This window comes from Penicillium manginii (genome assembly GCF_028828005.1).
Source record: "Penicillium manginii strain IBT 31320 chromosome Unknown utg000005l:1.0-5665137.0:1.0-5668048.0, whole genome shotgun sequence".
Taxonomy (NCBI): Eukaryota; Fungi; Ascomycota; class Eurotiomycetes; order Eurotiales; family Aspergillaceae; genus Penicillium; species Penicillium manginii.
In genome coordinates this window covers 3,211,367-3,225,171 of record NW_026643106.1, presented here as the reverse complement: position 1 = coordinate 3,225,171, position 13,805 = coordinate 3,211,367, and the positions used below count along the sequence as shown (strand labels likewise).

General features: G+C 51.8%; 6 protein-coding genes across 6 annotated transcripts; all 6 read left to right on the top strand.

Annotated features, from left to right (window-relative positions):
• Window positions 1-241: 241 nt before the first annotated feature.
• On the top strand, window positions 242-2,277 carry N7533_007593 (uncharacterized protein; the record flags this gene model as incomplete). The annotated part of the gene is made up of 2 exons (XM_057104243.1): window positions 242-890; window positions 947-2,277. The coding sequence occupies 2 exons, from the start codon at window positions 242-244 to the stop codon at window positions 2,275-2,277; spliced, it is 1,980 nt and encodes a 659-aa protein (XP_056959200.1).
• Window positions 2,278-2,932: 655 nt separating this feature from the next.
• On the top strand, window positions 2,933-3,638 carry N7533_007592 (coatomer subunit zeta; the record flags this gene model as incomplete). Its single annotated transcript, XM_057104242.1, has 2 exons — window positions 2,933-3,297; window positions 3,398-3,638. 2 exons carry the CDS (start codon window positions 2,933-2,935, stop codon window positions 3,636-3,638), a joined length of 606 nt encoding a protein of 201 aa, XP_056959199.1.
• A 502-nt stretch (window positions 3,639-4,140) lies between these two features.
• On the top strand, window positions 4,141-7,652 carry N7533_007591 (putative DUF814 domain protein; the record flags this gene model as incomplete). The annotated part of the gene is made up of 4 exons (XM_057104241.1): window positions 4,141-4,173; window positions 4,236-4,304; window positions 4,382-5,964; window positions 6,020-7,652. The coding sequence occupies 4 exons, from the start codon at window positions 4,141-4,143 to the stop codon at window positions 7,650-7,652; spliced, it is 3,318 nt and encodes a 1,105-aa protein (XP_056959198.1).
• Window positions 7,653-8,717: 1,065 nt separating this feature from the next.
• N7533_007590 (uncharacterized protein) lies at window positions 8,718-9,582 on the top strand (the record flags this gene model as incomplete). Its single annotated transcript, XM_057104240.1, has 2 exons — window positions 8,718-9,002; window positions 9,097-9,582. The coding sequence occupies 2 exons, from the start codon at window positions 8,718-8,720 to the stop codon at window positions 9,580-9,582; spliced, it is 771 nt and encodes a 256-aa protein (XP_056959197.1).
• A 1,235-nt stretch (window positions 9,583-10,817) lies between these two features.
• N7533_007589 (L-threonylcarbamoyladenylate synthase) lies at window positions 10,818-12,116 on the top strand (the record flags this gene model as incomplete). The annotated part of the gene is made up of 1 exon (XM_057104239.1): window positions 10,818-12,116. One exon carries the CDS (start codon window positions 10,818-10,820, stop codon window positions 12,114-12,116), a length of 1,299 nt encoding a protein of 432 aa, XP_056959196.1.
• A 619-nt stretch (window positions 12,117-12,735) lies between these two features.
• Window positions 12,736-13,804, top strand: aah1 (adenosine deaminase; the record flags this gene model as incomplete). The annotated part of the gene is given in 2 exon segments (XM_057104238.1): window positions 12,736-13,056; window positions 13,076-13,804. The coding sequence occupies 2 exon segments, from the start codon at window positions 12,736-12,738 to the stop codon at window positions 13,802-13,804; spliced, it is 1,050 nt and encodes a 349-aa protein (XP_056959195.1).
• Window position 13,805: the final 1 nt, after the last annotated feature.

The window sequence follows — 13,805 nt, the reverse complement described above, 5'->3', positions numbered from 1 at the left end:
GTGATCACTCAATCTGTGACAACCTTCATTACCTACATACTTCCTCCCCCATCTCCACCCGTGTCCACCAATTTCCGCTTTCTGACCGCCACTGAATTCACACCTGGACTCTCTTCCCCCAACCTTCTCTTGACCCTGGAGTGGACACTTCCCCATTTGATTTTCGATTCCTTCCATCTCCTACTATATACTTCGCCCTTCCCCTCTCACGCCGAGTCCACGGGTCCTGGGAACCTGCACGATGTCAGCAACGACGCCTCGCAAGCCTGGAATTCCCGGCAATTCCAGCAAATCATCGACCGCAGATCCGCCCTCGACCAACGGTTCCACCACACGAGGACATGCACGTTCGCCCAGCAACGCTACCAACGGCCTCAACCGTTCTCCCTCCCTTCGAGGTTCAACTCCCGTCTCCGCGCGCGCCGCTGCTAGAAAGCCCGGCCGTTCCAACCTGAGTATGTCCAACGTCCCGCGCATCTCGAACGACCCCTCCGAGGAGGAGGCGCGGGCCCAAAGTGCCTCCCTCATCGAGGAGTTGCGAGAGCAGCTTCAGAAGGCCGAAACAGCCTCCGAGCAATACCAGAAACAACTAGGTGTGCTACAGATGCGCCTCGACGAATCGGTCAGCGAACAAGGAAAGTTGGAGGATCAAGCTCATGAGCGAGACAACCGGATTGAAACGCTCAGTGGTGAGATCAGAGAACAGGCACGTCAAATTCGTGACCTCGAGCAGAATCATGAATTAGAACGCAATGCCATGCTGCAGGAGAAGGAACAACAGAACAGCCGAGAGGAGGAGTTGCAGGCGACCATCCATCGTTTGAAGGAATCCGCCGCGCAGAAGGATCGAATCACCGCCGACGGTGACCGCCATCAGGTCTCTAGATCTTGTATGATTTCGTCTAATCCAAACCAAGGTTTCCTACGATGCTAACTACTTCTACAGCCAGTTTCCGTAATCGAGCTTCCCCCGATCTGGATGCCCAATTTGCGCCATCCTCACACCTTGAGCGCAGCCCCTCTCGCAACAACTCGAACCTCTTGCTCCAGAAAGATAAGGTCATCGAGTCCCTTCGTCTGGAGTTGGCCGAACATCAGATCAAACTGGTTGAGATGGAGAATGCAGGCGGTGGCCGGCAACGCGAATTAGAGAAAGACTTGCTGGAGGCTCGTATGGCCAATGCCCGCCTCATGGAAGACAATGAAAGCTACCAGCTCCTTCTCAGCGAAAAGACACTTACTGGCGACTTCACTAAAGGTGACTTTATGCAGCACATCCATCCCGATAAGCAGTCCAGCAGTGGTCTAGGATCCTTGGCGGATGAGCTCGAGTCAGTGGATGAAGCACCAGAGTCTGATTCGACGGGAAAACCAGATGGTGGTGAACTCAAGAGTCTCAGAGATCAAAACAAGGCCTTGACGCTCTACATCGAACGCATCATTAGCCGTGTTCTTCAACACGACGGATTCGAACACGTTCTGGATCGCAATGATGATGAAGCTAGCGCAACCCAGTCCTCGGTTGGCAATGATAAGGACCTGCCTCCCACGCCTCCTGAGAAGGACGATGCACCCAGTCAAACCCTCTTGCAGCGAGCCAAATCTGTGGTTTCGGGCCCTGCCCGGCCCTCAACCCAGCCTCGATCTCGTCCAACCAGCATGATGCCCCCTCCTCTGCCACAAAGCATCGTCAACGAGAACCCAGAGACTGCCCCCAGCATTCCGTTCAGAACTCAATCTGTTCGGGCTAGCCACCGCCGTACCCGCTCGGAGCAAGTTGACCCTAATGCCGCCTCCGTTGTTGGAGCGATGTACCGTGGTCGTAACTCTGGAGGTGGGCCCATGAGTCCAACTGGTATGGGTCCAGGCTCGCGGCAAAGCATGTTCTCTGGGGCAGCTAGTTACATCTCTGGAGTGAGCCGGGCTCCTTCCATGTCTAGTCAAACAGATCGTGCCAACCGCAGCAGCTCTCCGAGTGTCACGAGTGACATTCACGCTGACACCAGCTCTACTGGAGCTACCTCCAGCCCGCCCCGGTCAAGCAGCGGCATGAACAACTATACTGGAGCAGTGATGACCCAGAACAAGTTGCGCCCCTTGCGACTTGTCAGTGACGCTGCTAAACTTGAAGAAGAAGAGGCTGCTCGGAAGAAGGCGAACCGCGCGAGCTGGATTCCCGGCTGGTTCAACCGACCAGCCAGCGCTGACGAGTCCCAGCAGCCCCAGCAGCAATCGTCTCCTCCGCCTGCTCCGACCTCCCAGCCTTCACAGCTCTAAACTGTGTTGCCCCCCCACTCTGCTGCATGATTTGATGTAATATTGGAACCGTCTTTACCATTTTTCATACCCCTTTTGTGATGCACATAACGCGACTCATGTCATGGAACGTATGGCTCAGGATCGAGCGAGGATACCGCGGTGTTGTGTTGCACAATTCGAATTGCACATTCTATTATTCTGTTTTGCCCCCCTTTTTTTTCTTGAGTACCTGATGAATATTGGTGGAACCTCTTCTCGGTGAAATTTTTGGATTTCTCGTTTGGATTTTCTTTTACTATCTCTTTGGACCAGAAACGACCCTATTGAATTGATGCCCGTCAATGTATTCCCCCCCTACGCGCTTGTGGTTGTACCCAAATCATTTGTAGATGAACTATACCCCATCTTTCTGCTATGCAAATTATCTATCATGCCATTTATAAATTATAACCTGCCTCGGATAATTTAACCATAACCATCATCAAGATACATTCCTAGAACTAATCGACTTCCATGCATACATGCATAGTTATACAAAATAGGGCGGAGTACCGGAATAACATTAGTGCGTCTCCGCCTGCGGCCAGACTGGCTCCTACAATCAACAACCAACTCGAGTTCGCATTCCCATAATCGAATTGCTCCTCCAATAACGATAACAATTCAATTCACCATGCCTGGTCCTCTATCTCTCTTCTCCGTCAATGCGATCCTCGTCATGTCCGCTGACGACGGATCCCGTATCTTCGCGAAATACTACTCAGCACCACATGCCCCCGCGGGCACAGCGCCCAACTCGACCGATTACCCCGGTGCCAACCCCTACCCGACCGTGAAGGAGCAGCGAGCTTTCGAAAAGGGCCTCCTCGAGAAGACCAACAAGTCCACCGGCGATGTGATTCTCTACGACAACCGCATTGTCGTGTTCAAGATGGAGAGCGATGTGATGCTCTACGTGGTGGGCAGCGCCGATGAAAATGAGGTCTTGCTGTATAACGTTGTTCTGTCGCTGCGTGATGCTCTGGGAATATTGTTCAAGTATGTCCTATATTATCATTTTCCCTTTCGGGAATCAAAATCGGAGCTACGGGGGATGATTACTTGAGATAAAAGAGACTAATCTAGATCGTTTTTACAGGGGTGCCACCGACAAGCGCACTATCGTCGAGAACTACGACCTTGTTTCCCTCACTATTGACGAGATCATCGACGATGGAATCATTCTCGAGACTGATCCTGTGCTCATTGCCTCGCGTGTCAGCCGTGCTCCTGCCCAGGATGCGCCCAACATGAAGAACATCGATCTGTCTGAGCAGGGTCTGATGAATGCGTGGGAGTTTGGCAAACGTCGACTTGCTGATAGTCTGCGGCAGATGTAGGGCTGAAGCTGCAGGCTTTCTTTTGTGATCGGATCCTATGTGGAGGGCTAGATTGTGATTGTGATTCCTTGTCTTTATCATCAGCATGTCCGTGTTTTCTGCTTCATTTTTTCCCTTTTTTTTCCCCCTTACTCGTTCCTGGCTGGCCATGGCGTGATACGGTTCATTTCAATTTCTTATAATCTTTTCCTTGTTGGTTCCAGTTTGAGTGTTTCCCAGTGGCGGGTCGGGGATACATCATATCATAGATCCTTTGTGTTTCTCTCTGCATCTTGCCAAAAGCCTGTGATATTCTGTGGCTGAAACTGAAACGATGATGGTGACAATGAAAGATGAATAATAGATCCACCAGTTTAACAATCTGTACATGTCATACTTATTAACTACTTGTAGCATAGCTAAGTAAAGTATGGAACTTCCCAGAAAGGAGCCCGACTTCGGTTCCTGCCCCGCATACGTCACGCTCGAAAATTCCTTTCTTCTCCAACATCACAAGCCCACGATGAAGCAGAGATTCTCGTCCATAGATGTCAAGGTATATCCCAGAATTATCCCTTGCGACTATCTAGCTATGAGCTAGCTAACAATGTCCCCCAGGTCATCACCCAGGAGCTGGCCTCGGAGCTAGTCAGCCTGCGAGTCTCCAACATCTACGACCTATCATCCGTACGCCTCAACCCTACCCTACCCATACTCAAACTCTACCCCAAGCACCTGCACTAAAATAGCATCTCTTCTCCTAGCGAATCTTCCTTTTCAAACTCGCCAAACCGGACCACCGCCGACAACTCATCGTCGACTCCGGATTCCGCACCCACGTAACTCAATACTCCCGCACAGCCGCGACCGCCCCCTCACCATTCGTAGCACGCCTGCGCAAATTCCTCAAATCCCGCCGTGTCACCGGGGTCACGCAGATCGGCACAGACCGGATCATCGACATCTCCTTCAGCGATGGCGCCTACCACATGTTCCTTGAGTTCTTCGCCGGCGGCAACATCATCCTCACCGACCGCGAGTACACCGTGATCGCATTGTTCCGCAATGTCCCCGCCAGCGCCGGCGAAGAGGAAATGAAACTCGGCCTTCAATACAATGTCACCAATAAGCAAAACTATGCGGGAATCCCGGATATCACCCCGGAGCGGGTGAAGAGTGTGATTGAGAAGGCGCACGCGTCGTTCTCGCAGGACGGCGGGGCGCCGAAAAAGTCCAAGAAGAAGGCTACTGATATCTTGCGCAAGGCTTTGTCGCAGGGATTTCCCGAATATCCGCCTCTATTGCTTGATCACGCTTTTGCAGTCAAGGGGTTCGATGCTACGACACCGCTGGACCAGGTCCTCGGAGACGAAGATCTCTTGAAGAAAGTCGAGGAGACCTTGCGAGAGGCCGCTTCGGTGTCGGATAGCTTCAATGTCGGCGAAAGCCACAAGGGCTACATCGTGGCGAAGAAGGACGAACGAGCCTCGAAAGAAGAAGACAGCACGTCGAAGACTCCTGGTCTTTTGTATGAGGATTTCCACCCTTTCAGACCTCGCCAGTTTGAGGGGAAGCCGGGAATCTCGATTCTTGAATTCGACCGGTTCAATGCCACTGTCGACGAGTACTTCTCTTCCCTGGAGTCTCAGCGCCTAGAGTCCCGACTCACGGAACGCGAAGACGCGGCCAAGCGCAAGCTGGACTCGGTCCGAGAGGAGCATAGAAAGCGCATCGATGCATTGAAAGATGCGCAGGAAATTCACATCCGCAAGGCTGCTGCTATTCAAGACAATGTTTACCGGGTCCAAGAGGCTATGGACGCTGTCAATGGTCTTGTGGCTCAGGGAATGGACTGGGGTGAGATTGCTCGCCTAATCGAGATGGAACAAGCTCGAGGAAACCCTGTGGCGCAGATCATTAAGCTGCCTCTCAAACTCTACGAGAATACCGTCACACTGCTACTTGGGGAGGAGGAAGAGGAAGAAGAGGAGGAGGATGCCGAGTCTACCGATGAGTCAGGCTCGGATTCGGATTCCGAGGATGAACAACAAGAGCAACAGAGACGCGCAGATGCTGCTTCGCGCATGCTTAAGATTGATATCGATCTCGGCCTTACGCCTTGGGCTAATGCCTCTCAGTATTACGACCAGAAGAAAACTGCCTCAGAGAAGGAGCAGAGAACAGTTCAGTCGTCTACCAAGGCGCTTAAGAGCCACGAGAAGAAGGTCACGGCTGATCTCAAGAAAGGTCTGAAGCAGGAGAAAGCCGTTTTGCGACAGGCTCGTGTGCCATTTTGGTTTGAGAAATTTGTCTTTTTCATTTCTTCCGAGGGGTATTTGGTTCTGGGGTAGGTGTTCTAGTTCCTGATTTCCAGCTGTGGTTTAACTGATTTTCGCCTCTAGTGCCCGTGATGCCATGCAAAGCGAGCAGCTTTACCGACGCTACTTGAACAAGGGCGACATCTTCATTCACGCTGACCTCGAGGGCGCACTTCCCATCGTTGTCAAGAACCGACCCGGTAATCCCGATGCGCCTATTTCCCCAAGTACACTTTCTCAAGCCGGCACTATGTGCGTCTCAACTTCGGCGGCATGGGACTCTAAGGCTGTTATGTCTGCCTGGTGGGTGCATGCTAATCAAGTAACCAAGACTGCGGCAAACGGTGCCGGAATTCTACCTACAGGTAGTTTCGAAACCAAGGGCGAGAAGAATTTCTTGGCTCCATCGCAACTGGTGCTTGGTTTTGCTATCCTGTTCCAAGTTAGCCAGGAGAGTGTTCGGAACCACAGGCAGCGATTCGAAGGGGATGTTGCTGGTGAGATTGATACTAGTGAGCCAGTTGCACAGCCTGCTGTCGAGCAAGAGACCCCCAAGCCTGCAGAAGAACAAGCTGTGGAAGAGAAGTCATTCGAGAAGCCCATCGATGAGACCCTGCAAGAAGGCAACGCATCCGACGAAGAGGATGACGAAGACACAAAACCTGCCAGCAACCCCCTGCAACGAGGTGATTCCGAGGGCCCCATTGATAAAGATGAGCAGTCCTCCGAAAGCGAACACGAAGAAGAAGAAGAGACCAAGTCAGAGCCCGACACCATTCAAGGGGACCAAGAACTCGAGCAACCCGGCGAGGAAGCCGAAGAAGACGAGGCAGAACAACCAACCGTCAGCCAAGAACCTACATCTCCCGAAGATGCACGGAAGCAGCTGAACGCACGAGAGAGACGTGCTCTCCGCCAGGGCAAGCCCGTCGATCTACCCGGCCAGAAAGAGCCCGCACCCGCACGAATCGCACCAACCCGAGGCAAGAAAGCCAAGGAGAAGCGCGCAGCCGCCAAATACGCGCACCAAGACGACGAAGAGCGCGAACTCGCCCTCCGCCTCCTAGGATCTAACAAGGGCAAAGCAGCCAAGGCCGTCAAAGCCGCCGAATCCAAGGAGCAGCGCGAACGAGAAGCAGAGCAACAACGGGCCCGCCGCCGCGCACAGCACGAAAAAGCCGCCGAGGCGGAGCGCAAGCGTCAAGCCCAGTTCGCCGAGGGTGCGGACGATTATAACGAGGAGACCGCTGCTGCCGAAGCGGCTGATCTGAGTTGGTTGCCCGCACTCATCGGTACGCCGACGCCAGAGGATGAGCTCCTAGGTGCGCTTCCGGTTTGCGCGCCGTGGGCGGCGTTGACGCGGTATAAGTATAAGGTTAAGCTGCAGCCTGGTACGGTTAAGAAAGGGAAGGCTGTCAAGGAGATCCATCATCGGTGGGTTTCTGAGACGACGGTGGGCAAGGTCAAGAAGGATCATGCGGAGGATGCGGGCGTTCCGCGTGCTGTGGCTGAGGAGCTTCGGGCTAAGGAGGGCGAGCTTATTAAAGGGTGGAAGGAGTCTGAGATTATCAATACGATGGTTGTTGGTAAGGTGCGTATTATGACACCTGGTAGTGCCGGGGGTGGTGGTGACAAGGGGAAGGGCAAGGGTGGAGGTGGAGGTGGTGGTAAAGGTGGAGGTGGTGCGAAGGGAGGAAAGGGTGGAAAGAAGAAATAGATCAACATTTATACTCGAACCTTAGATTTACAAATTTAGCTACTTTCAAGTTCAAGTTGTCGATTTGACTAGAAGGAACTGATGATACAAATATGTTGAAACACTATAGAAAGCGCTCAGCAAGCAAATGGGGAAGATAACACGGACCTCTTAGGGTAGCCTATTTAGAACACCCCGGGGCTGAGCCTACCCTAGGGTACTAGTAACAGTGGGTCCACCCGCGCCGCTCGTAATTAAAGCCAATTAACGTTAAATTGCCACATCCACATCCCTTCCCTTGAAGTTCAAATGTTGATCTTTGAGTGTCCCAGAACAATTGAATAAGTTGCTCCGATAAAATCATGAATCAGTAGTAGCAATGACACCCATACACGCAGAACTTGATATTTTCAAGACCTCATTTGCAGGGGCGGGCATTTAAGTTGTTTATTATAATCTTTGATCGACAAGTCTCCAATCCTCTTTTCTTTTCTGTCTCTTTCCTTTTCAGTCTGATTGTCATTCCCTGTATAACCAACGACGTCATTTATTTCAAACAGAAGCAGCAGCCAAGGCGCCAAGGAGATGGGCGCATTGGGCGCTGGGGTCAGCTACTAGAAGTAATTGCATTTCGTAAATCAGTCAATCGAAAAAAATATATACTAACTTTCTCACAGAGCTGAGCTGATCAACTACGAACTTGAATAAGATAAGTGAAATGTAAAGTGTGAATTAAGTTAACAGGCTCGCTCAAGCTTTTCCCCACATGATGAAGGGGTCTCAGGCAGGCTCAAGCTTCAGGGTCCGAATTCTACGAGCTCCACAGACCTGCCAAGAATAAGGGGCGCTGGTGACATACTAGCAGTGTCCAATGATTTCTCTTACGGACTGCGCGAACTAGAGCGGGTCATTTTAAGGCGTCCGAGCCGGGAATGGGCACTTGGTCCATAGCCAACAGCACAAAATAAAACACCAATGTAACACACTTCTCACAAAAGGGCATTTCCATCTCCATCTCCCTCTCCCATCTTCTCTCTCTTCTTCCCCAATGATTGGATTGACGTCCGGCGAGAAATCTAGTTTACAATGCACCTCTCCGCTTGGATTTTCATTCTGTGTTTGAAAACCGCGATTGCCAAAGCCACCTGCTATAGTCCAGACGGCAATGAAGTGACCGAGGAATCTTACGTCCCTTGCATTGCCATTGATGGCGTACACTCCATGTGTTGCAAGATGAATCATACAAATCCGGATACATGCGATCCAAATGGACTATGTTTCTCAACCAAGGGCTACTACTGGAGAGAGTTCTGCACAGATCCGACGTGGGAAAGTCCGAACTGCCTACCTAAAACCGTCTGCTCTGACAATGTACGTTGAAGATGAAGATGATTCAATCCTCTGGATTTCCACCGCTTTGGAATGCGCGGTTACATGGATCCTTTCTGACTAGACAATTCTATAGACAGGTGGACAATCGAATCGAACGGCTATGTTGACGCCATGTCTAGGTGACTCTGCAGGGTCATTCTGCTGCGGCAAAAATAGAGACTGTTGCGGAACTGGAAACGAGACAACCCTAAACTCCACACTCGTCTCAATCACTCCCTTCAATTCCGCAGAAACAACGAGTGAATCACAGAATGGCGATGGCGATTCATCGTCGAAAGTTGCAATCGGGGTTGGTGTTGGCGTCCCTCTGGGTGTACTGGCTATCTCAATGCTTGGCTTCGGGTTCTGGTGGGGCAGGAAAAAAGCGCGCGCCGAGTCGCAAGCACTTCAGGGTCAATTCCAGAGCCAAATGGAAAGCATTCAGCAAAGTGAACCTCGGCAACTATCTTCGAAACCGATACTCGAAGCTGATCACGGCACTATCGGACCCACCGAGTTGCCAAACGGCGACGAGGAGAACAAACCAATACACCCCATACCTAACGCCACAGTCGTTTAGATTAGCGTTGACACGAGTGCACTTTTCAAGCCGTGAAAGCTTTGGTCTATTTATACCATCACAATGATCGTACAGCGGAGCAGGGCATGTTTGTATTTCAGTGAGCGATTCGTTGGCTTGCCCTTTTGGTTATCGAACCGTGTTGGCCGATACTATGTTCCAAATTATACCTATACCTAATTAATCGTCTGATTTCAGATTGTACATAATTAAAGAAGTACTAGTACTAGTACTAGTCGTAATGGAGCTGCATGTTCAAGTTCAATCGACGATATATACCTGGGTAGGTACAATCTTAGTACAGAGACTCGGAGTCCAAAAAGCAGCCTGCGAACTTGAATGTGGGTTCAAACGTCATGATGTATCAGCGCTTCCAAGTTTGGTATATAAACCTTGGAATGCAAGAAATATCTTTATTGTCAGTAGTATCGGTTATATGCTAGTAGTTATCCGTACTAGTAGAACAATTAGTAGTAGTACCCAGGTGGATACTACATTCAAACTTTCAAGGGAGTAGATCCATACAGCTAAAAAGTGCCTGCAGAAATGAGCATATGCCCAGCCTAGTTAATAGCGATTCGAAGTAAATTAGAAATTTACTGGACTTACTTTAAGTTTAAGTAAGTAGTAAACTCGTACTCAGTAGTACCTTAAACTGGATGGTTCTACTGATACTCATACTATGGGCTACCCCCCCCCCCCTGCAAAGGCGTGACGAGGCGCAACCCCCGCAACTGGAATGTGCCTGTGCACTCAGATCTCTTCCAGGGTTCTTTTAACTCCCCTAACAACCTTTAGACGACACCCACTTACCACTGGCTATTCAATGCTAGCTTAAATTTAACTGTTGTAGGGCCATGTTCGTGCCTGAAATGCTGAGTCATCCGACGTCATGGCGCGCGGATTTTTTTTTCTTTTTTGCGACTTCAACGAAAAAAAGAGTTGAGCAGGAAGATCGACTGAGAGGGCTAAGAGCAGACCACACACGCAGACAAACCTAATCGGCATCATCCATCTAAAATCTGTGGTGATTCAGGCCTTCCAAAGGGAAGACTATTTTCGCCCCTCGACGGTCATTTTGCGTGTGCGCGCAACCACCCAACTGCGTCATTGACACCCCTCCTCGGCCCCTCCTCTCCCTCAAATACATCATACATCGTATCAAACTGCTGTTTTCCCGAATCCTCGCTGGCAACAGTCAGCGCAGACTAGCCAGTCGTCTCAACTTTACCACAATGGCCACCTCCGACACAAGAGTCGTCTCTGTGCAGCGACTGAGCCCCGGCCCGGGTTCACGCTCACTATCAGAATGGTGGGCCGACGAGCGCAAGAACTCTACCCCCGAATCCAAAGCCATCGAAGAAGCCGCCAACCTCCTTCGCACCAGTGACATCCCTGTCGCATTCCCCACAGAGACCGTCTACGGCCTGGGCGCCGATGCGACACGCAGCACCGCCGTCCAGGGCATCTATAAAGCCAAGCAACGACCATCTGATAACCCGCTGATCATCCACATCGACTCACTAGAGATGCTAGACCGCCTCCTCAACCCAGCCTCAAGCAGTCCCAGCATCACCAAGACCCCGCGCATATCGATTCCAGAAATCTACAAGCCCCTCATCGACCGCTTCTGGCCCGGCCCTCTAACAATCATCTTGCCAAACCCATCTGGCTCCGAACTCGCACCGGAGGTAACTTCTAAACTAACGACCTTTGGCGCACGCATGCCCTCATCCCCACTCGCCCGCCTCCTAATTCACGTCACGGACCGACCCCTCGCCGCGCCCTCGGCCAACGCCTCGACAAAGCCCTCGCCCACAACAGCGCAGCACGTCCACCACGACCTGAAGAACCGCATCGACCTGATTCTCGACGGCGGGGCCTCAGGCGTCGGCGTCGAAAGTACCGTCGTCGACGGTCTCTGCTCTCCACCCGCCATCCTTCGACCAGGTGGGATAGGCATCGACGAGCTGCGCCAGTGCGCGGGGTGGGAAAATGTCGCCGTCGCGTACAAGGACAGCGCGCTGGATATCAAGGACATTCCTCGGGCACCTGGAATGAAGTATCGACACTACTCGCCGAAGGCGCGAGTCGTTCTCTTCGAGGGCGGGTCCAAGGAAGCCGGCGTCACGAAACATGTTCGGAAAGATCTGTCGGACTCGGCTGTTGGCGCGCATACTATCGGCATTGTCCGCACGAGGAACTGGAAGCAGGGCCTTGGTCTTGCTCCGGATGATATTATCGCCAGCACGGTTAAGCCGGTTGATGGTGCCGCCATTGATAACTTGACTAGTTTCTCGATCCCCGTGCAGCAGGCTGGTAGTTCGAATAGCCGGACCAAGTTGGCGTATGATTACCACCTCGGTTCGGAGACGGAGTCTATTGCTCATGGTCTGTTTGCTGCGCTGCGGGCGCTGGATGAATTCGACGTTGATGTGATCTATGTCGAAGGCATTAGTGATCGGGATGGGGATCTTGCTGCCGCCGTTATGAATCGACTTCGCAAGGCGGCTGGATCTGAATTGAAGGTTTAAATGGAATGGGATGTCTTTGCTCTGCGGATCTTTTAAATACACTACCACCTGGGTTGCAGATAGAAGGAGAAATATGGATTTATTGTACATTTTCAGCGTTGATATCAATCCCAATGGACGGAAAGTCTCATGGAAATTTCAAGCGAGTTCTCGTGCCGTTAGTTCCTGTGACCATGGGGTGGTTTACCCTGGTGGTGAATCTGATTGTGAACACATAGCATACATGCTCTCATGGACTTTCCAGATCAGTCTTTGCGGAGTCAAATCAGCTAATGCAGCTGGTCTGCAACTGTGGAGGCCAGTCGGAGACCTCCGAGCCAACTAAGACAAAGCTTATCGATGTACCTGAGCCATGAAACAGTCAGTATTTACTGGGTTTGAGCGGGGAAACAAGTGGATGTCAAGATAAGAAACCAGAGCCACGGCCCCGCTCGATTAGGAGAACCAATTACCCACATGCTACCTGAATTGAATATCTTGGGACGTCCAAATCTTCATCTCGGCGGCGGACCAAATAGGCAAACCCACCCGCGCCATAAGTCCACGTACTACAAGTTCAAATCCAAACCTTCACCAGGCCTTCCTCTCTCACACCTCTCAATCTACCTCATATTTCACAATGTGCAAATCTCCGCTTCACGATTTCCTCCATGGCCTTCCTAAATGTGAACACCACGTTCACTTGGAAGGGTGCATGTCACCAGAGTTGATCTTCACCCTGGCTGAGCGCAACAACATCACTCTCCCAGACCCAGCAACAAACCCAGCCTACAGCTCTATTGCGGCCCTAACAGCCCGATATGACCACTTCAGCTCTCTGGACGACTTCCTCGCCTTCTACTTCCAAGGAATGGCCGTTCTGATGAACGAAGCCGACTTCGCTGATCTCGCCTGGTGGTATTTCAGCAAAGCCCACGCCGACGGCGTCCACCACGCTGAAGTCTTCTTCGACCCCCCAGGTCCACATTGACCGGGGTATCCCCTACGAGACCGTTGTCAACGGATTCTCCCAGGGCTGCAAGCGCGCCGAGAGCGAACTAGGCCTCAGCACGCGGTTGATCCTTTGCTTCGTGCGCCACCTGCCCGTTTCCTCTGCCGCAGATGTCTACGAGAAGTTCATTTCCAGCGGTCACTTTGAAGCAGGCGTTGTGCATGGCCTTGGGTGGTCTTCTACTGAGCTTGGTCCGCCCAAGGACATGTTCCGGGCCCAATATGCCGACGCCGCGCAGAGGGGCATTCCGCTCACTGCGCATGCCGGTGAAGAAGGTGACCCGACCTATATCAGCACGGCGCTGGAGCTCGGAGCTACCCGTATTGACCATGGAATTCGACTGGTCGAGGATCCGGAATTGATGAAGCGTGTTGTGAAGCAGGGCACTTTGTTGACCGTGTGTCCGCTGTCGAATGTGCGGCTGCGCTGCGTTTCATCGGTGGAACAAGTTCCTATCCGTCGCTTCTTGGAGGCTGGCGTGAAGTTCTCGATTAACAGTGATGACCCTGCTTACTTTGGCGGGTATATCCTGGATAATTACTGCGCGGTGCAGGAGGCTCATCAGTTGTCGGTTCTGGAGTGGCGGATTATTGCGGAGAACAGCGTGCAGCAGAGTTGGATTGAGGATTCGCGTAAGGCGGAGCTGCTGGAGAAGATTGAGAGCTATGTGAAGCAGCACATGGTCATGGAAGTCTAAC